The sequence below is a fragment of the Nannobrachium achirus genome, assembly GCF_963921795.1.
Source record: "Nannobrachium achirus genome assembly, chromosome: 20".
Taxonomy (NCBI): domain Eukaryota; kingdom Metazoa; phylum Chordata; class Actinopteri; order Myctophiformes; family Myctophidae; genus Nannobrachium; species Nannobrachium achirus.
In genome coordinates, this window is record NC_137827.1 from 21717008 (window position 1) to 21737526 (window position 20519).

The 20519-nt window shown below is 41.0% G+C and overlaps 2 protein-coding genes across 2 annotated transcripts in view; one reads left to right on the forward strand and one right to left on the reverse strand.

The window, feature by feature from the left end:
• The window catches only part of bbof1a (basal body orientation factor 1a), a gene marked incomplete at its 5' end in the record, with an annotated part of 31776 nt that extends 25809 nt beyond the window's left edge, over positions 1-5967 (reverse strand). The window contains 2 exons of the mRNA XM_080750901.1: positions 3687-3939; positions 5924-5967. Of these exons, the coding sequence (XP_080607027.1) occupies positions 3687-3939; positions 5924-5967 (297 nt within the window). The remainder of the gene's footprint in view (positions 1-3686; positions 3940-5923) is intronic.
• A 4688-nt stretch (positions 5968-10655) lies between these two features.
• entpd5a (ectonucleoside triphosphate diphosphohydrolase 5a) lies at positions 10656-17586 on the forward strand (the record flags this gene model as incomplete). Its single annotated transcript, XM_080750059.1, has 13 exons — positions 10656-11100; positions 11549-11628; positions 12181-12324; positions 12928-13003; positions 13746-13781; positions 14246-14334; positions 14426-14505; positions 14610-14671; positions 14762-14863; positions 15580-15723; positions 15968-16024; positions 16888-17003; positions 17503-17586. 13 exons carry the CDS (start codon positions 10656-10658, stop codon positions 17584-17586), a joined length of 1515 nt encoding a protein of 504 aa, XP_080606185.1.
• Between the last annotated feature and the right edge of the window lie 2933 nt (positions 17587-20519).

The following is a 20519-nucleotide window of genomic DNA, read 5'->3' on the forward strand; positions in this document are numbered from 1 at the left end:
ACACCCAACCTCAGCAACACTCATTGACACCTGCATGACCTCTACTTAAATTAGCTCTCAAAACTCACATTTAAGTTGGAGGTATTGGATTTGTGAAGTCAGCACCTTCAGCCAAGCGCTGAACATACTGAGTCATGAGCCCATTTGCATGTTGAATTGCATGGGATTAAATATGGACAGACAAACGTTTGAATATGGACAGACAAACGTTTACCTACTATGAGACAACAGATCACCTGTTTATGTTTTTAATACACAACCATGTATGAAGGGTATGAAACACAATGATTTCTTTTGATGTAGTTTCCCCAGACAATATATAACATTTGGAAGAATGGAGGATCACCCAATTAATTTGTTTATGAAAACACAAACTTTATTGGTAGTCTGTAAAGAAGAACTGCTGTTTTAGTTTAATTCATTGAAATCTCTAAAAATAGAATACAGCAAAGAAACTTGTGAATATATTTAATGGTTTAGCTTTATTAGACAATGAACCTAACTCAAGTTTTCTTTTCTCTTTTTCTATTTCTATACTTTCTTTGTGTGCTAAATAAAACACTGAAACTGTTCAAATGTTTTCACTGACATCACAATATTGACTTGCCACGAGTCACTGGCATTTGCCTCACCAACATCGCACACACATCTCGACTCTGAAGATCAAGTTTGCATGTGTCCAAGAACTACATACATGTATAAACTTGCAGTATGTCGTACTGTATCCATGCCAATGGTTTCTAGTTTGAACAGTATTCAAGGATTGGCTGCGATTTCCCAAAAGTTATCTTTGGGCCTCACTAGTTTTTGTCCACCACCACAGAGACTAGTGAATTCTCGACATTGCCTCCGGCTTGGCCAAGCATTCTTACAAACACAACTGGCTATGTTCGGCGGAGGGAAGCCGGGCGGGCAGGGAAGGTAATCTTTTTTTTTTTTAAGATTTGTTTTGGGGCTTTTTATGCCTTTATTTATAGGACAGTAGACTGACAGGAAATGGGGAGAGAGATGGGGAATGACATGTGGCAAAGGTTGTCCGGATCGGGAATCGAACCGGCGATGCCAGCAGGCATCATAGCCTAATATGTGGTATGCGCCTTGACCACCAGGCCAGCGGGCACCCCAGGGAAGGTAATCTTTGTCACTGTGCAGGCGAGTCCTATGTGCTGGGGCAGCATCTGACAACGGGCGGTGTTGTAAGGTGAGAAGTAAGAGTGGAGGCACGACTACATCCTCTCAGTGCGGGGGGCTCCTCACTAGCAGGTGAGTTAGTAGGGGCAGTAGTGAGATATTGGCTTCTCTAATTTTAAAAAGGTCATCTTTCCACACACAAAAATACCCACCATTTCAAAGTGGAAATGCAGCTACTGTGCATTTCTTAATGTAGTGTGGTAAACGGCTTTGGAAAACTCTTTATGATATAATTGTTTGGCTGACTGGTTTTCTCAGCACCCAGAGTCTCATCATGCATGACTCTCAAGACAAAAGCCATGCAGGGCACTCACGTTCTCGGACTGCTTTTGATGAGGTAGTTTCCATTAGCTAAGTCACTTTTCAAGATGAACCATTTTATCACCTCGCAATGAGAAAAAGGGTTGGAGGAGCGCGTCTCGAGGTCACATCTTTGGAGTCGACCACAACAATATTTTTTTTTTTTCAACATGGGCATATGTGACAGTTCCACCATGCATGTCTAAAATGGGGATGTTTCAAGTTGATCCAGACCAAGCCTCTTTTTTGTGCCTCTGCTGCTTATTGGATCACATTTTTAATAGTATGAAGTAAGAGCTAGGAGATGGAAAACAGCTGTTAGCAAAAGCTGGACATTTTCCCCCTTGTTTGGAAGCGTGATGATAATAGCATTTGATCATGTGATTTTAATTACAATTAACAGAGGCTAATAAATAGTGTCAAAAAGAATTAAAATAGACTGCGTGCTATTCTTGGCCATTTACAAAGACATGTGAGGGAATGTATAACACGTCAAGACACTAGCAGTGTCAATGCAGTTTTCCAGACCATAAACCTTTTTTGTCTTGTTTGTGTGTGTGCCACTCAGAGGGATTCAAATCATTTTTTGATAATGTAACTGATAATGTACTGTTTTGTTTTTTGTTGTGGCTGCTTTCTTTGTCTTACACAAAAAGTGCAAGTGTAATTACATACAACACAGCTGTTCGGACCAAGCACATGCTTTTGATTCTTTAGATGGGTTAAAACGGTTATTTTGACACAATAAACGTCTCATTTGATACTGTAGCCTACTACTTGACACCAGTGGCGTCAGTTCAGCAAAAGCTAAGGTATGGCAACATGACTGGTGTCTTGCACGCGCGCCCTCGCGCGCGTGCAAGACACCAGTCATGTTGCCATACCTTAGCAACAGACACAATGAAAAGTACATTTTATTATTTCCCCTGTAGCCAAGGTATGGCAGCTGCCATAGCTTGCCATACCCAATTGACGCCTCTGCTTGACACGTAACTTGATTTTCTCAGCTAACGACTGTTGTGTTTGTGTAATGCAGGCTACCAGTTTCTGTTGCTCCTCCTGCGCAAGTTCCTTTTGCCTGTCGAGTTCATCCTCCAACATTGTTATCTATAAAAGTGAATGACACAAACAAAATGTATACATAGCCTACATACATACATATTGGTATATTTTCCACAATAACCATGCCATATGAATGTGTTTTTCTTTTTTATCCCAAGATTTTGTAACCCATTTTACACCCAGTGCCAATTGCCTAAACTGTAATCTCAGAGATCCCAGAGCTCTCCCTCTGCCAACTTGGGGAGAGCCCCGAACTGAGCTCATGCTTCCTTCAGTGCATGAGGAGTGAGCAGGTCGCTTCTTAACACCTGACAGGGGGAGGTTCCCCAGTTGGACGTAGCATGTGGAAGGAACACGCTATTCCAACCAGTTCCTTTCCCCTCCATCAGGTTGGCATTATAGAGACCAAGATTAATGCATGTTTTTCGTGAGAGTATCTACTCTTGTGGACAGGGGGAGAACATGCAAACTCCACACAGAAAGGCCCTTTTGCCAACCCCACCCAGGGTGTGGTTGCTGATGAATTGGATGAGAGAACATGACCCCAGCGCCCACAGCATCCCCCGGCAGGAATCGAACCCAGGACCTTCTAGCTGTGAGGCGACCACCGTGCCCCTTCTGTTCTAATAACTAGAAAAGATGCAATTGGAAATTGCAAGTGTGGTTGCCGACATGACTATATTCTGCAGCAAGCTAATTGTCATGTGAAGCTCGACCAATTGATTCCCTATTGATTCCCACTCCCATTGATTCCCTATTGATTCCCACTCCCATTGATTCCCTATTGATTCCCTATCCCATTGATTCCCTATTGATTCCCATTCCCATTGATTCCCTATCAAGGTAAAAATCCATTCACAAAAAAAGTTTATCTAGAAGAATAAGAAGAATAAATAAAGTTTCCCCAGGACTATAGTGTGTTGCCCTACTGTCGGGCAACCACACTAATAATAAATGTGTTTTTTGACAACTTCTCTACACACTACTTTTAGGCGGAGGTGTTGCCAAAAAGACTACTAAGGATGTTGTTACACAATAACTAAATAATAAATGAATAGGCTACATTAATAATAATAACAAAAACAATAATAATTCATAATAATAATGATTAATAATAAAAAATAATTAAGAACCTTCTCTTCCTTCTCTGTCTGCTTTATGTTTAACAGCCTGATGATGTCAATCGTGTCCTTCTCTGTTCGATATTGATGGTTTGTCAGGTCATCGTTGGCTCGGGCCAGCCGGCGAGCAGCCTCGCGGTACTGCCCACGTGACTGTTCTGTGAGCCCTAGCTTGGCCTCCCATAGAGCAGCGTTGGCCTTTGCCTTCTCAATGTCAGACTCTTTGTCTTGCTTTGAGTCTTGCTTGCTTTCCTTCTTTCCTTTTCTGTAGGCAATCAAGAATGAAAAATTGTGTTCAGTGGTGGAAAGGTATTAATATACTGCAATATTAATATTAAATACATAAACAGAAAGTTTGGAACGCAACATTTACTTGTAGTGGGAGCGTTTCAAGCAAAGATCGTGCACTTTATGAAAGAAGCATGAAATTTGGCACACAGTTAGAACAGGCCATATGGAACATTTTTGGCTATAGGGGCATCGCAGATTTGTCTTGGGAAACTTGTGGGAGACAATCAAAGTTGGGCTCTCATAGACTTTACAATCCTACTAATAAAGGAGCAAACTCACGCTCTAACGCTCTAACGCTCACGCTCTAACGCTCTAACGCTCACGCTTATCTACGTTTATCTATTCACTCGCTTCAGCAACTGATACCAAAGTTCACATGGTATTAGCCATTAGCATTATACCAACGCTGACGGAGCCCGAATTTCATTTCTCCCAAATTAAAGCAGTTTCTTAGCGTTTTCTTAACCACTTCTGTTGAACTCTGCTGTCTGTTGCCAGGGTTACGGTCCGTTCCTCCAGGCCATGGGATCTGTAGCCCCACACACACACACACACCCCTTTCTCTCACAGTTAGGAATGTTTCTCTCTCTCTCTCTCTCTCTCTCTCTCTCACACTTTCACCGGGTGCGTTTGACATATTTTGGAGCACATATCTTCGAACGGGTAAGGTCTAGTAGAGTAAAATAATACAAAAAATAAATATGCTTTAAGTAGCATGTGAGGGGTCAAACTAGGTGTTTTTCGGGATTCTGAATCCAATGCAAGCATTTGTTTTGCACGAAAAACAACCCTAAAACTGTGAAAAGTGATGACTCATCACTAAACCATAGTTTGTATGGGGTCCGTTTTTAGCCCAAGGAATGTTTTTCCTGCAAAACAAATGTTTGCATTGGATTCAGAATCCTGAAAAACACCTAGTTTGACCCCTCACATGCTACTTAAAGCATATTTATGTATTATTTTACTGTATAGTAAAGTCTACGAGAGCCCAACTTTGATTGGCTCCCACAAGTTTCCCAAGACAAATCTGCGATGCCCCTATAGCCAAAAATGTTCCATATGGCATGTTCTAACTGTGTGCCAAATTTCATGCTTCTTTCATAAAGTGCACGATTCCATCAAAATACTGCCCGAAACGCCTGGACTATTGCGTAAAAGTACAAAAGTATTGGTATCAAAATGTGCTAAAAGTACCAAAAGTAAAAGTACTCATTGTGCAGAATGTCCCATTTCACAAGTTCAAAATGTACACAAAATATTTTGAAAATAGATATTTTCAAATGAAATATAGGTCTATAGGGCTGAAGTGGTTTGTGTGTTTTGTAATCATAAAGTTATCATATGATTGTAATGGAGAAAAAGTACAATATTTGGATCAGAGATGTAGTGGCGTAGAAGTAAAAGTATTGGAAATTAGAAATGCTCAAGTAAAGTAGGCGCACAAATACCTCAAAATTATTAGTACAGTAGGCTACTTGAGTAAATGTAGGAAGGCCTACTAGAAATCTAGTGAAATTGTGTTTGAACAGTGTTCAGATAAAACGAAATGTTGTCACAGCAGGGCAAAGAGTAAATACAGCTGCAGCTAATTAAATCAATAATTAGTCTGTTTAATGTTTATTTTATAGTAAGATGTAAAAACCCATAGCCTACTTTGAGTCAAATTAGCCAAAAACTACAAATAAATGTCTTTATGTGACAATAAACAAACAGTTACCAATTAGAGTTGTAATAACCCCCAAATAACCTATAGCTACTTAACTAGACACAATAGGCTACCCAATTTTAGGAATGCCTAAGAGAAGTAGTCTACTGACAGCTAGTTTCAAAGTTATGCTTGCTAACTGTAGCCTTCATCTAAATCAAACATGCCATGATCACTATTGTGTTGCTGTCTACTGTTTATCCTGTCATTATGACACGTCTGTTTAGTAGGCCCATTCATTGCCCTTGCTTACCCGCCTTTCGCCTTCTTCCCCTTTGTACTTTTCTTCTTTGGCATGTTGTGGGTGACAGGCAAAAAATATATAATCAGAAAACTAGCTGGAGTGGACTGTTGCAACGAGAGGATGAGAAACTTTTCAGTACTTTAGCATTTCTTCACTGATCAGGATTGCCTCTGACACTAGCTGCAGCCGGGGACACTGTTTGCAATTAGTGTTGCTATGGAGATGCAGTCACGTGTGGATGTGGGCACTCCGAAATGTATCTGCCTGCCTTTTGGTACCTGCAGGGTATGTATTAACGATAACGACCCATTCATTTGTTAATGTTAATGTTTTGCACGTACATTTCTGTATATAGGCCTATATCCCACTGTGCAAATGTAAATCCTCAGGGATAGCGGCAGCATATTAGCAGGCATGCATTTGAATTACTTCACAGGCCTGCATTATAAAGTCCCAGGGGCCAGCTCTAAATAAGCTCATGAATGTTGGATAGTGGTGGAGATCATTACTACATTTGAATGTCTGCCACATCATGTTTGGAGCCTGGGATGACACGGTATGGGCTGCATATGTCACTTTGGCTTGTAATTATGATTTGTTTGCATGATCTGTTTTTTATCAAACAGGATCTGTTTGCACACAACTGTCTTCCCACATGATGACATGACATACATTGCAGAAATGTTGCATTGTCCTGAAAAGAACAGTGAGCTGGTCATTGGCACTGAAATTGTTTTATTTTTGCAATTACATACAGTAAAGTCACAGAGGAGCCACTAAAATCAAATGAATTGCAGTTGACTATAAATCTTTGGTTATGCTTAACCAAAAGAAACAATGTAAGCTCAGCGCAGGTCATAATTTCAACTCAGAACCACTGCATGTCCTCAGCCATCTTGTTCAGCTTGCCTGGAGGCCATCCAGGGAACACTATTCAACAAACAAAAAAGTAGATATCACAAAATGTTAGGGTGTAGCTACTGTAAACTGAATCATATAGACTTATGCCTTTTTTGCTCTGGAATCATGCATAGAGTTTGAAGACTAAATTTAAAGGTAATTGCTATGACAGCAAGCAAGAGAAAACTGAAATAACCCTGAGTTTTCAAAGCTGTCATTATCATTGGAATTGTAATGACAAGGTTTAGGCCTCTTCAATAGACTTTTTGGGGTAGAACACCCACAAACATGGCATTCCTGAGGGTAACATTGCAGCATATTAATAATACATTGCACAGCTTAGATTACAAAGCTGGGGTCCCCTCTTATGCTTTACAACGTTCTGCTAGCTCGAGACAAATCACTAAACCTTGTATTCAAGCTACCTCGTCTTTGGGTAATTTAATCATAATATGCTGTGTCATACCATACTGTAGTTCTGCCATACTTAGCTTGCCTATAGATTACAGTGTGTTTTCTATGCTATCATTTGGCGGCGATTGACCTAGTTTTTCTTCATCTTCATTCACCCTAGTTTTCCTTTAATTTAGTTTATGTCAATTCACTACAGTTCTAAATTGCCTGCAATATAAAGATGAATATGACAGTGTAATTGTAGGATATGCTTGTCAAGCCATTGTTCACACAATATCACATTGTAATTCTTGCATAAAAGAAGGTTTATGTGTCAACGGCTAGAGCATGCAATGATTCACTGTGTGCAAGATATTAAGTGCCTTGAAATGCTTTACACCTGTTAAAGCACAGCATATGACCAAAAAAAGGAAAAATCTGTTGTTTTTGAAGCGGTGAAAGCCGCTTCCAAGGAGTGGCTTTGTGTGTCCCATGTCCATATATGGTCATTTCAGTCCAGAATGAACAGGTTTTATCAAAAACAAAATGTGTGTCCCATGTCCATATATGGTAATTTCAGTCCAGAATGAACAGGTTTTATCAAAAACAAAATGTGTGTCACCTCATGTCCATATATGGTCATTTCAGTCCAGAATGAACAGGTATCTGTCCCGTACGTCCAGAATATGTGTAGTGTCCGTCCCGGTCTGATGATTGGATACTTTGAGGATTGGTCAAGCTTCACATGACAATTCGGCCCTCCAGATAAAATCATTCATTCATTCAGAATATAAAGAATGTATAGATCACAGAGTTCATAACTCTAGAACACATAGAATAAAAGTTCACCGCTTCACTTCGAACCGAGGTTTGTTTTTTTAACTTAATTTGTAGGCTATATGACTGAACAAGACTACCGTATACCCACCCCACGCCTAGTTAGAGAGAAGAATAGACACTTTGCAAAATAGGACATCTTTCTAATGAATGAATAATAACCAGATCATACTGTTAACAACAGAATATCTGTTGGCATAAGTAAATTTGAGAGGTCTTACACTTTGATGCTTTGATAGGGCTAAAAGACCATTCTGGTCAGCCACAGGATTGGAAAAAAAAGCAGCCACGGTATTTAGAAAAAAAGGAAGGAGGAAAGAAAGTCCAATATTTTTAGTCCAAATTACAGTGTTGGAACGGTGCTTTGCACAGCCGAGTGTCCTGGGATTGGAATGGCATGATGGGTGAACACTGGTGCCAAGCCCAACCCGCTGTTCACTGTCCTTTCTATGTACCTCCTCTCTGAACTCCATGGTGCCCATCTGCAGGACCTCGCTCCACCCCCAGTCCTTCTTACCCTTCTGACAAGGCAGACAGTCTCTGCCTCGCTCACCCAACGCCCGCTGTATGAATGTGAAACGGCTTCATTAATAATACAAGCAGAATTGAATGAGCCAGCAGGCTCAGGTCACCTTGGACAGCCAACTAAATATCTTGAAATTCAGTTCAAGCGCTGCCGTCTGCTTGGCCGTCTGTTCCTCATCTGTCGAAGCAAAGAAAGTCTGGGTCCCATGAAAGTGTTTGGTTCATATAAGGTCCCTCAGTCTGCGCATAAAGGTCCAGGGCTGCTGGGATATCCTCAGTTCCTCTCTCTTCCTCCCCTCCCAAAGACCAGGAATTCTGAATGTTACACAGGACTTCAGCTGATACATTGCTGCATGGTTTCAAATGCATTGCCAACCACCCACCTAAATCAGAGAAACAGCCACTCATGCTTTTCATGCATCCTTTCTTCAAACATGCCTTGCTGCCCAAATATTTCTGCCTTGAAAAACCTGTGGTCAGTTCAGGGATGAGTGGGAGTGAGATGATTACTAACATTCTTTTAACTTTCATGCCAGTTGGAATATAAGTCACGTTTGCACATATTTTTTGAAAGTAAGCTTGGTTAAAAGTACTACAAGTAGTTTATTTTTATTTTTATGTGGGGTTTCATGCACACGTCATGGCATGAGGAGTGGATTGTGATGTATTGCAGGGCATTTCTACTCATGCAGTTCATCATTCCAGTTGTTGAAAGGGGTTTGTCAGGTAGTAATGTAAAATCCATCTTGAAACCCCACTCAGTGACTCATACAGCTTCAGTTTCAGCTTGAACTTTACCATTCTGCTTTTGGGGTTTCTCTTCATTATAACACCATCTTATGGCTTCACCACAAAGTGTATTTAAACAACCCTCTGCATTATTTTGGTTTGGTGAATGTAAAGCCATGAAATTACAATTTAAGATGTAGGCATATAGCAGACTCTCTTATCCAGAGTGACCTACAAAGTACAAGATCTGAGTATATGGCATGAACCTATTCAACAAACAGGGGAACTGGTCAAGTAACTAGTGTGCAAAGAAAATAATGATATACTGCAAACTAAAGTAACTAGGATTATTTAGGATTAACTTCATTAGCTATTGCATTAATAACCTTAAATAAATAAAATTTGTTTCAAAAATGTCAATTGGGTAATATTTCAATACAAGCAACATGAGCATCAAATAATAAATACATTATTTGCTCCATTATAATTGCAACACTTCAGTAGTTATAGCATTAATAAAAGGGATTTGTTAAACAAATGTGAAGTAGATCATATTTTTATATAAGCAACATGAGCATCAAATAATACATAAATAATTTACTCAGCAAACAATTTCATACATCACTACCAATTTAAGGAATAGACCAAATTACGATTATAAGCAGCAGTGAAAGTAAAAAAAGAAAAAAGATTTTAGAGGCCAGTTGCTCTGTAAGTCTTAATTAAACACACTCGTAAAATATATTTTAAGACCATTGCTTTAAGTTCATGTGTGGACCATTCATTTTGATTTGTCTTGATAAATCCTGTTTTTTCCTCTTCTTATTTTTAGGGAAATTTGGCTCCTGATGAAGAAGGAGGGAAAAAAAGACAAAAATAATGTAGCCAAAAATAATGTATGTAATAAAGAAAAAAGAAAAAAAAGGAGGGAAAAAAAAGAAAGAAAAGTTGCTGGTAAGCAGGTATTCAGCCTCTAGCACGAGGTGGGGTGGGGTGGGGGGGGGGGGGACTCTGGAAGGAGCTGGGATGGAACTCAACATGATTGGTTGATGGTTGCTGTTGGTGTGGCCCTGTGCCAAGCCCTTATGTCTTTATATACTGTAAACAGATGAGCAGACAGTCCTGAGTGTGCACTGTGATCCGCCGTGTCACATCCCTCTGTACCACTACCTCCATCACAGCAGCCTCCGGTCCCTGCATCTCTGGTCCCTGCAGCTCCTCCGTACAAACGGGGCCCCTCTGATAAAGTTTTAACAACAGCACCAAAAAAGGCTTTTTCATTTCTCATAGCTTTTTTTTTTTTGCTCCTTTTTCTTCTTTTTAAAAAGTCACAGGCAGTCTCGCTTCATCCACAACAATGGCTATCCAGATGTTGCTCCTGACTGTGTCCTTGTGGTGGCTTCTGGCCGGGGACTTCATGGCGGAGGCCACCTACTACCGGCATCACCGCCTTGTTCCCCATTACCGCTACCGCGACCACTCCGCCAACACAGAAAACCATCTTCCTGAGGTCTCCAACCCGGTTCCTGAAGCTTCCCAGCCGGCCATTCAGCCATACCCCGACATTCCTGAGGTCTTCCATCCGGCACCGGATTCTTATCACCCACCCGCGCCCGACGCTTATCACCCTGTGCCTGAAGTCTTCCACCCGGCACCCGAGCCTAACCACGAGCCTGCACATCCACCAGAACCTGAAGCTTCCACCCCTCTGAACATCAACCGTGTGTTCTTTGGAATCATGTTCGACGCCGGCAGCACAGGCACCAGAATCCACATCTATAAGTTTATTCAGAAAGACCCAGGTGAGTGGGGTTCTCTCTCTCTCTCTCTCTCTCTCTCTCAGCGTATCCAGTCTCTCTCTGCCACTGTCCCTGGAGCCAATAAGGATCCACATGCCGGTGTCTCCCAGAGAGCCTCTGTTTGCTGTTAGGTCATTCACTTTCTGGTGTAAAGACAAACATGTGCCGGCAGGGTGTGGAGAGAGCAGGAGCAAGACAGGAGTCTAAAAGTAGCTGAGTTGGAGTTTAATTTGCCTGTCTCTGCGTTTATTACACTAGTAAAGCAGACTGTAATAGTGAATCTGGATTCAAGTCAACTCCTACTGTCTAAGTATCGCGTGTGATAATTGAATGCTTTGCAAATACATGTTTTTAAGTTGCAACTCTTTCATATTTGAGGCGAACATCCTACAATTAGCTGTCTTTTTCTTGGCTTATTATGCTCTTTGACACCCACTGCCTCTGTCTTTAGTGGAGCTGCCAGTTCTCGACCATGAACTGTACCATGCAGTGAAGCCTGGTTTGTCTGCTTACAAAGACAAGCCTGAGGAGGTATGTATGCCAGTTATGCCATTACTTTAAGATCATAACAATTGGGAAGTTCCACACTGTCTACACATTATAAAAATCTGCTGTTTAAAAAAAGAAAAATCTGCTGTATAGAAATCTGCTGTTCTCCGAGAGTGTGGAAATTGATCCCTTCAATACGGGTGCATTTTTATACTCTCAGAATTAAACTCTCTGGATTTTACTGTGTACAAACCATTGAGATTTTCATGAAGTTGCATCCCTGTGATAGACTATATACTGTAATTTGAAGATTTTCTTGTACTGATGCCATCACCACTGCCTACTGCTGAGTCCAATTAACTTCCACGAGATGACGAGAGCAACATATACTGCATTTACAGTCTTTAATTCTTGAATATATCCCATTGAACCGAAACATCACTCCGAATTGTCGTCTAACCATCAGTCCAGTCATTCATTCATCTTTTTTGGTTTGCTACCACTGTGGGTACGTTTTTGGGGTGATTGCTATGTGCTACTGTATGTGACTGCTGACTGTCGCTGGTTTGTAACTGCTCATTATCCCTCCTTCAGGGTGGTAACACCGTCAGACAGCTGCTGAAGATTGCCAAAAAGACTGTGCCCGAGGAATACTGGAAGCAGACACCGGTGGTCCTGAAAGCCACAGCGGGTCTGCGTCTGCTCCCCGTGGAAAAGGCCAATGCTCTGCTCGATGAGGTGAGGCACGTTTTCTCTCAGTCCTCCGGCGATTTGGCACAAACATAAACCGTTCCACCAAGGAATGGGATGAGAAACCACTAAGTGCTTACAAGTGTCTTTGAAAATCACGCGTGCACACACACACACACACACACACACTCATACACGCAGACACTCACATACACACAAAACCAGGGTAAGTCTGCCCTTTTGGAGGATATCATCAAGTTGTAAAAAAAACAGCTGTTGTGGGGTTGTCTGGAGTAACGGTTAGCCGTATGTCATTTGAATTATTAACTTTTAGACTACTGTTTCAACCATACTTGTGGTCGGGCATCTGTCACTCAGAAACACCCACCACAGTTCATTTGCCGGTGTTTTCAGAGAGGTTATTCATTATTTAAACCCTATATACAGTACTTAGTTGAATCTCTTCACCAACAACAGCTGATCTGCAAGATCTACAAATGTTCGCCTATTATGACATGCCCAGAATAGGAGTGCTAGGGTTTAAGTGGTTCAGATTCTGATTGTTATATTTTATGGCTACTACTGTATACTGTAGAATATTACATGTTTGGTGGGTGAATGAGGTGAAATGTAAATGCATTGTTTCCACAGGTACGAGAGGTTTTTGACGAGTCACCTTTCTTTGTACCAAACAACAGTGTCTCCATCATGAATGGGACAAACGAAGGTAGGTCATCTTTGAAGTGGTATTGCCAGTATGCATTCACTATGATGAAAAGCAAAACTTTCAGAAAACGGTTCGTGTTGACAATTGCCAACTGAGATACTTTGTCATTCACTAAAGTTGTATCATTCACTAAAGTTGTATCTACCAATAGTGTCTTCATAAAAGCCTTTTTATGGCCTGCAGCTACCTCATTGAGACAATTAAATATCCTTGTCTACGCTGCTGCCCCACGCCCAATAATTTAAAGTGATCCTCCACATCACTCATTAAGACGACCTCACCATGTTATGCTTCATCATGCACTTTGTGCCATTCATTATCCACAGTTTATGAGCGCAATAACTGACATCTGAGACTATTGTTATTACCTGGGCTGGTCTACAATCCTACAAGACTCACACCGCTAATTTTATTGAGCTTTAACAACAGAAATCTAGACAATGGTCATCTCTGCCATCCTCGTTTAGGCCTTTTCTCTAATAAAGGTATCTATATAATTTGGGAATGTCATTGTCAGATTATTTTTTTAAGATCTACATGTTCATAATCCATCACAATGCTACGCATTGTGATCTTGTAGATGGGTTATTTTTTTAAATATATTTGAATAGGGCATAAGTGGTTAAGCATATGTACGAATGCCTGAAACAAGCCATGTTTTGTAGTTGAGCTGTAATAAATAGCAACCTGGTCTCATGGTTTTACTCATGTCCTGTTTTTTCCTTCCATGTGCCCGGTTTAGGAGTCCTGGCCTGGGTTACTGTGAACTTTCTGACAGGTAAGACATTGCTCCTTTTCTGCTACAGTGGTGTTAACGGTCAGGGGGGGCTTCATATCTGAGGTTGCTACTGTACACAGTGGACCGGCAGTGACTGACTCTTGTGTTTCCTCTGAGGGTCTGAAGTTGAGTCACTGCGACCCATCTGGTCACGATATTCCTTCACAATTGACACTGCACTGGTGTAGCTTCACATTATTTGAAGTCCAAAACAAAAGTCACCCTTTCCGTTCGGTGGCCACAGACAAGGTCCGCACAGTTGCAAGAATACTTGTCAGCAGGCCAGTCCATAAGATATAGACTGGCCAATATGGCTCTAGTGGTTGGAAAATGTATTCTTAATAAAACAAGTGGCCAGTTAATGTACTGTACGTGATATGGTCATATCATCTGTTTGCAGACAATGATGATGAATAGTCAAAAGGATTGTCTATATTGAGTGTGTTTATTGCTGTTTGCTTTAGGTCACTTATATTCCCATACAAAGAGGACAGTAGGCATCCTGGATTTGGGCGGTGGATCTACCCAGATCACTTTCCTTCCTAAGTCGAAGGTAAATGAGACATGCTGTATGATTTGGCTAATTAACATTTGAATATACTGATGCATAATAACACACTGAACATGTGCCCTTGTTTCAACAGAGAACGGTTTTTACCGCCCCACCCTCTTATATAGCCAATTTCAACATGTTCAACCTTACATATCAACTCTATACACACAGGTAAATAATGGAAAAGTAGCAATTGTTCCCTTCTACAGTAATTCTAATGCACAAAAAACGGCAAATAGTTACAAATAAATAACTTAATGTCTCATCCCTCATAGTTATCTTGGAAATGGACTGTTTGCAGCTCGACTGGCAACTCTTGGTGCACTGGGAGCTGATGGTGGGTAATCTTCTCATTCCACATCTGTCATGCGTACTTCTGTAAGATGGAAATGGCAGGTTAAAATTGGCTGTGCTTCCACCTTCTCAGGTCTAGATTGGAAAATCTTTTACAGTTCCTGCCTGCCTAAGAAGTTTAAAGAGGATGTCACCTTTGGAGGAACTACCTACCAAGTTAGCGGAATTCCAGACGGTACGTTTTAAAACGCTTTTGCGGTTTTGATTGCCTACCCAGTTCCTTGGACCCAACAGACCACATTCCTTGCATTCACAATGGTATATTATGCAGAACAATATAGAGTACTGTAGTCTCTCACGATATTTTCCCATAGGAGTCCCTGGGACTTTGGCACCGAACTCATGTTTTGTCATCCTCGCACTCTCCGCCTTCCCTCTTGAACAATTAGACTACAGTGAACCTTGTATTTAAATGAAAGGAAAACTGTCAGTTAACTCCACAAATAAGGCAGCTACTCCCATACCACAGTCAAGTAGCCAAAAGATACTGGGTTAGTCTCTGAGCTGTTATTTTTCTGTGTAACGAGCGGCTTGATCTTGACCGCTTTCAATTATGTGGTAAAAATAGACAGCCCAACAGGGCCATACTAAGTGCTGCCCTTGTCAACACATGGTTTTGTAGGTTCGACCGAGCCAACCAGTCCCAAGGGTCTGTGTGAAAGTGGTCTTTCTGGGGCTTCCCTGGTATAACTGTATGGCGAGAGCCCCCAACTTCACCCGTCTGACCTCACTGACTGAGGCTCCAGGCTCTCTGGGCTGCATTCCTCTTTGCAGTGCCTCTAGGCTTCTTCAAGCCACTTCCTTAACACACGTAATGTGCTCCAATATAGAACGTTTGAGCGTTTAGTCACTGTGACAATACTGCATTTGTTTTCCTTCTGTCATATGCAGGCTACGCAGGCTATAAGCTGTGCTACTACGAGGTGATGAAGGTGATCAAAGGAAAAGTGCACCAGCCGTTCGAAGTAAAGGGCAGCAGTGTTTTCTATGCTTTCTCCTACTACTTTGACAGAGCTGTGGAGTCGGGCCTCATTGGTAAGTGGCCAAATAGTAATTCATAATAGAAGAGATACATTACTGTACTCATGTTGAAAAGCAATGCATTGTGAGCTTATAGATCTACTTGAAGGTTCCACCGTTATCTTGTAGATCTGTTAATTTTGCTATACATGCATAATTAAAAAACGATAATATAAAAAAAAGAAGTTTGCCTATAATGCACAAAATAGGGACACCAAGTGGTTAAATCAATGTTTTGTTTTGTTTTGCTTTATTACAGATGGAAGAGCAGGTGGCATGGTCGAAGTCCGAGATTTCAAAAAGAGAGCCAAGGAAGGTGAGAGTCAAACATTTCTTTGGGCCGGGTAAGCTGCGGTTTGCATTAGTTCAGACAGTACAAATAAGGAAGCTCGCTGTTTATTTACATATTTTAGAACCCAGCAATCTCACAGGCTTCACATAACCACTGAGTTTTCCTGCAAAACACACACTGTTCTAATCACACAAGTACTAAACCTCGTTTGTGCCCAGGTAACTTGGCACAACCATGTCAACTTGGCACAGCTTACCCTGGAACACACAGGGACTATTTGGTGGGACAGTTTTTAGCTTAAATGTTTCATGGACACAAAATAAACTATATGCACATGTAGTGTTTTATAACATGTAATATGTTTTAGGGTAGCAGAACATTTGAGGTTTCACAAGGCTTTTGCATATTTCATATTCTATGATCACCATTAGCTGGAGTGTGTGTGGAACTCAGAAACATCCAATGCAGAACTAGATTTATCACCAGCAGGAATGAGTTGGTGTCTTCTGTAAACCTGTTTGTGTTTGCGGGAACACAGTCACATGGTCTTGATGAGCATGTCTGGCACAGAGCGGGGGCTGGCAGCTGAACTGAGGTTGTCTGTCTGGCCCCCGGCAGAATGGCACCTGACAGCCACACACCACACACTGGGGGCTGGGACACGCTGTGTACAGTACATGACTAGCGGACACTGCCACCCACCCTCACCCTTACCTGACCCTTACCTCACGGTCACACCTCCAAGCAAAACAAAACACAACGCTCACCTTTTAATCACGTATCGTTAAGGTTCGAAAATACGTTCCGCATTACGACATTAGGATGGGCTGCAGTGGTGTCTGCATATTTACTCGAAAGAGCTCATGCCAACGTTTGTATTTTTGCAGTGTGCAACAAGATGACCAAGTACCGTGCCATTAGCCCCTTCCTTTGCATGGATATGACTTACATCACCTGCCTGCTAAAGGAGGGCTTTGGTTTTAAAGACACCACCATGCTGCAGGTAAGTCAATAAGGGACAGTCACTGGACATATCGCAGACTAGGCATGTCACGATTTACCAATAAATCTATTTAAATAGATTCAAATAGGTCATGATTTAAATCAATTTAATACAAAATGTAAACTGATTTTTGAAATGTTCATATTTTTCGGTAATTTGTCTGGAAATTTATATTGTTTAAACAATTTAGAAAATCGTATATCGTGAACCTAATATTGTGATTCGAATCGTATCGTGAGTTGAGTGAATCATTTGTTTTTCCCCTTTCTTTGACGAAAGCTAGCCAGATTGAGTGAATCATGACATAAGCCTAAAAGAGACACATTGAATGCTTGAGATACGCAAGGGAAAATAATGATAGAATAATGACGACTTGGCTAATAAATGATAGCACATTCTATAATCCTCTTAAGCTTTCAATATACAACTTATTACTGTCGTTTTGTCTTTTATCCTGTCATGGATCGACATATATTCTTCTTGCTCTTTATTTCCACAGCTAGCAAAGAAGGTGAACAACGTGGAGACAAGCTGGGCCCTGGGAGCCACCTTTGACCACTTCCGTAACCTCAACATCCATTAAGGACAGCCAACTGTCACTGCCGCACTGAAAGGGACAGGTCTGTCACTGTGGGTGATGACCCCCCTCCACGATGCCCCGACCAGCCCCTCCCTCAGAGACAACCCCGATTCCGACACACTCCTCCAAGCCAACCCTCCCCCCTTCTTTGACCTCAGCACCCTGCAGATACTCCAAGAACTGTTGAAAAAAAAAGAAATCACTATATTTTTTATAAGGCCAGCTATTTCTACTGTACGTCGAGCCCATTATTAGTGAGCTGACTTTATTTTTGTAAAGCAAAAGCGTTTACATTTTTGGCTTCCTCCGAGGTGTCTGATCAGAGATGCTGTCTCACTTGCCCACCTTCACAGTGGGTAGAGGGTTGTCTAGAAGCAATGCAACACACGTCATGGTTTTTAGAGAGGTTTGTACTGTGGTCCTGGTGCGCACTGTATAGTACAGTGGAACATTTGAAAAGATGGGTTGTATGCAACATGCCAACCTTTAGTTGTAGTTCTAAATGCTTGGAAATCAATACTTTTCTTGTTCATATTAATAATTTGCCCTTACAAGCTGTTAAGAGAAGCGTAGACATACAGCAGCTGGAAAGAGTAGTTGGAGAACACAGTCAAAAGGTTTCCTTTTCCTTAGATTTTGCACGTACCACTTTAAGTTGCAGAAACTGTAGCTAAGACATTAACTGTTGCTTTGGTGTCATCTGCATATAGTTGTATATATTAATCAAGGAGTGTTGGATTCTCTATGACTCAGGGGGCCTAAGAAAGCACAGCGAAGGAGAGATAAGTCTTGAGTGTGTGTTGCATGATAAATGAATACTGTTGTATGTATGACGTTAAGCCTTGAATATTTGTTTTGTCTACAGCGGAGCAGTTCCTATCAAGCGGGGAGGCCAAATTGTAGTGCCATAAGTCTAAACTATATTTTAGTATAGCAATGGAGGAACATATCATCAAGGCTAGCTAGAGTGTATCTCAACATCATTTACAGACATTTAATACACAAACAAGAAAAGGACACAGCAATTAGCCAAAAAACAAAAGAAAAAAAAACAAAACAATAAATCCATGACTGCTTGATCTGTTTGTGTTTATCCAAGCCATAAATAATACAAAGAAAGTTTTTTTTTATTTCTCCTCTTGTGAACTGTACAAATATTTAAATAACTGCAAGATTGCCTCATTATACAGTATTGTAATAATCTTTGTATTTAATATAGCTATTGAACATTTCTGTGTAACTGCTCTTCAAGCCATGGCTTTGCTGTCTTTTCAGTATTCAACATGTACAATAACTACTGCTGTATATAATATGATCACAATGTAAACTTGTATTCGTGAAGTACTTTGACAAAAATCTGCTTTGACATTTAATGCTGCCGCTGCACATTTGCTCAGAAATGCCTCTATTCTCATCAGTTGAATCACCTGATGACTTAAAGGACAACTTTGTTTTTTTACAACAAGGGTTCATATTTTAGATTGTAATTAAAGAATATAAAAGATGAGTGTTAAAATTGTTTCATTTACTTATTTCTATTGTTTTAGAGATTCTTATTTCAGTGCCTGGGGACATGCGTACAAGTGGCTAAATATGTCATTTTACACAGAATAAGCCCATTCCCAAGATACAACCATGAAAGATACCTTTCATGGTTAGATGTGACTTATGGGGGCTAGAAGTGTTACTGTAAATAGCAATAAAGAAACTGCTGGCTTATTGTGTCTAATAAGACATATTTAGCCACTTGTACTCATGCCCCCATGTGTACACATGCCCCACATTTTAGCACGGTAAACGTGATAAAACAATAGAACGAAGCAAATGAAAACATGTTAACACTCACCTTTTCTTTTCCCTAATTACAATCTAAAATATGAACCCTGTTGTAAAAAAAGTACTTGTATGTAAATTCCAATATTTGTAAAACTTTGTAAGTGAAATACACGTATGCTGTACATTTGAATAAAATGTAAAAAAATACACTTTTTCAGAGAATGTGTTCTTCACCTCGATACTCCTGTATTTTTAGGAATCAAACCATTTAGACCTGGAACACATATATTTCCATGTTTCCATCCCGACTACAGATGATACGTGTACAAAAATATAGAGTGTACCTGACAGCATAATCTTAACACCATTTTTCTATTTCTGAACACTTGATTTATGACTATAACATTACAACGATTACAGAATAGCAACATGCACATTGCACAATCCATCTTTTTTTCTTCTATAATTTTTATCCCACGATTTTGTAACCCATTTTCACCCAGTGCCAATTGCCTATGTAATCCTAGGCTCTGCTCTCCCTCTGCCACGCTTGGGGAGACAACGGACTGACCTCATGCTTCCTTCTAGGCATGAGGAGTACAAGTTGCTTCTTTTCACCTGAGAGTGGGGATTTCCCCGGTTTGGACGTAGCGCTGGAAGGAACACGTTATTCCAACCAGTTCCTTTCCCCTCCATCAGGCGCCCCGGCTGGCCAGGGGGAGGCATTATAGAGACCAGGATTACTGCATGTTTTTGTGAGGGTAACTACCCTAGGAGACACGGGGAGAACATGCAAACTCCACACAGAAAGGCCCTATCGCCAACCCCACCTAGGGTGTGGGCGCTGATGACGCGGAGGAGGGAACACGCCCCCAGCGCCTACAGCGTCCCCCAGCGGGAATCAAACCCAGCTGTGAGGCGACAGCACTAACCACTGCGCCACCGTGCCCCTTCAATCCATCATTAAATGTCTCCAAAAGTGTCTTGTGTTTTATCATATAGGAGTCATGCTTTAGCCCTGATGATATATTTCATGAATTCTCCTACAGCAATTAAGAGAACTGTGTGTGAAATATGAAGCATAACATATACATTTTGGGCGCCTCTTATGTCTACATCATATTTAATATGTGCCGAGGACTGTCATAGAGCATGTCAAC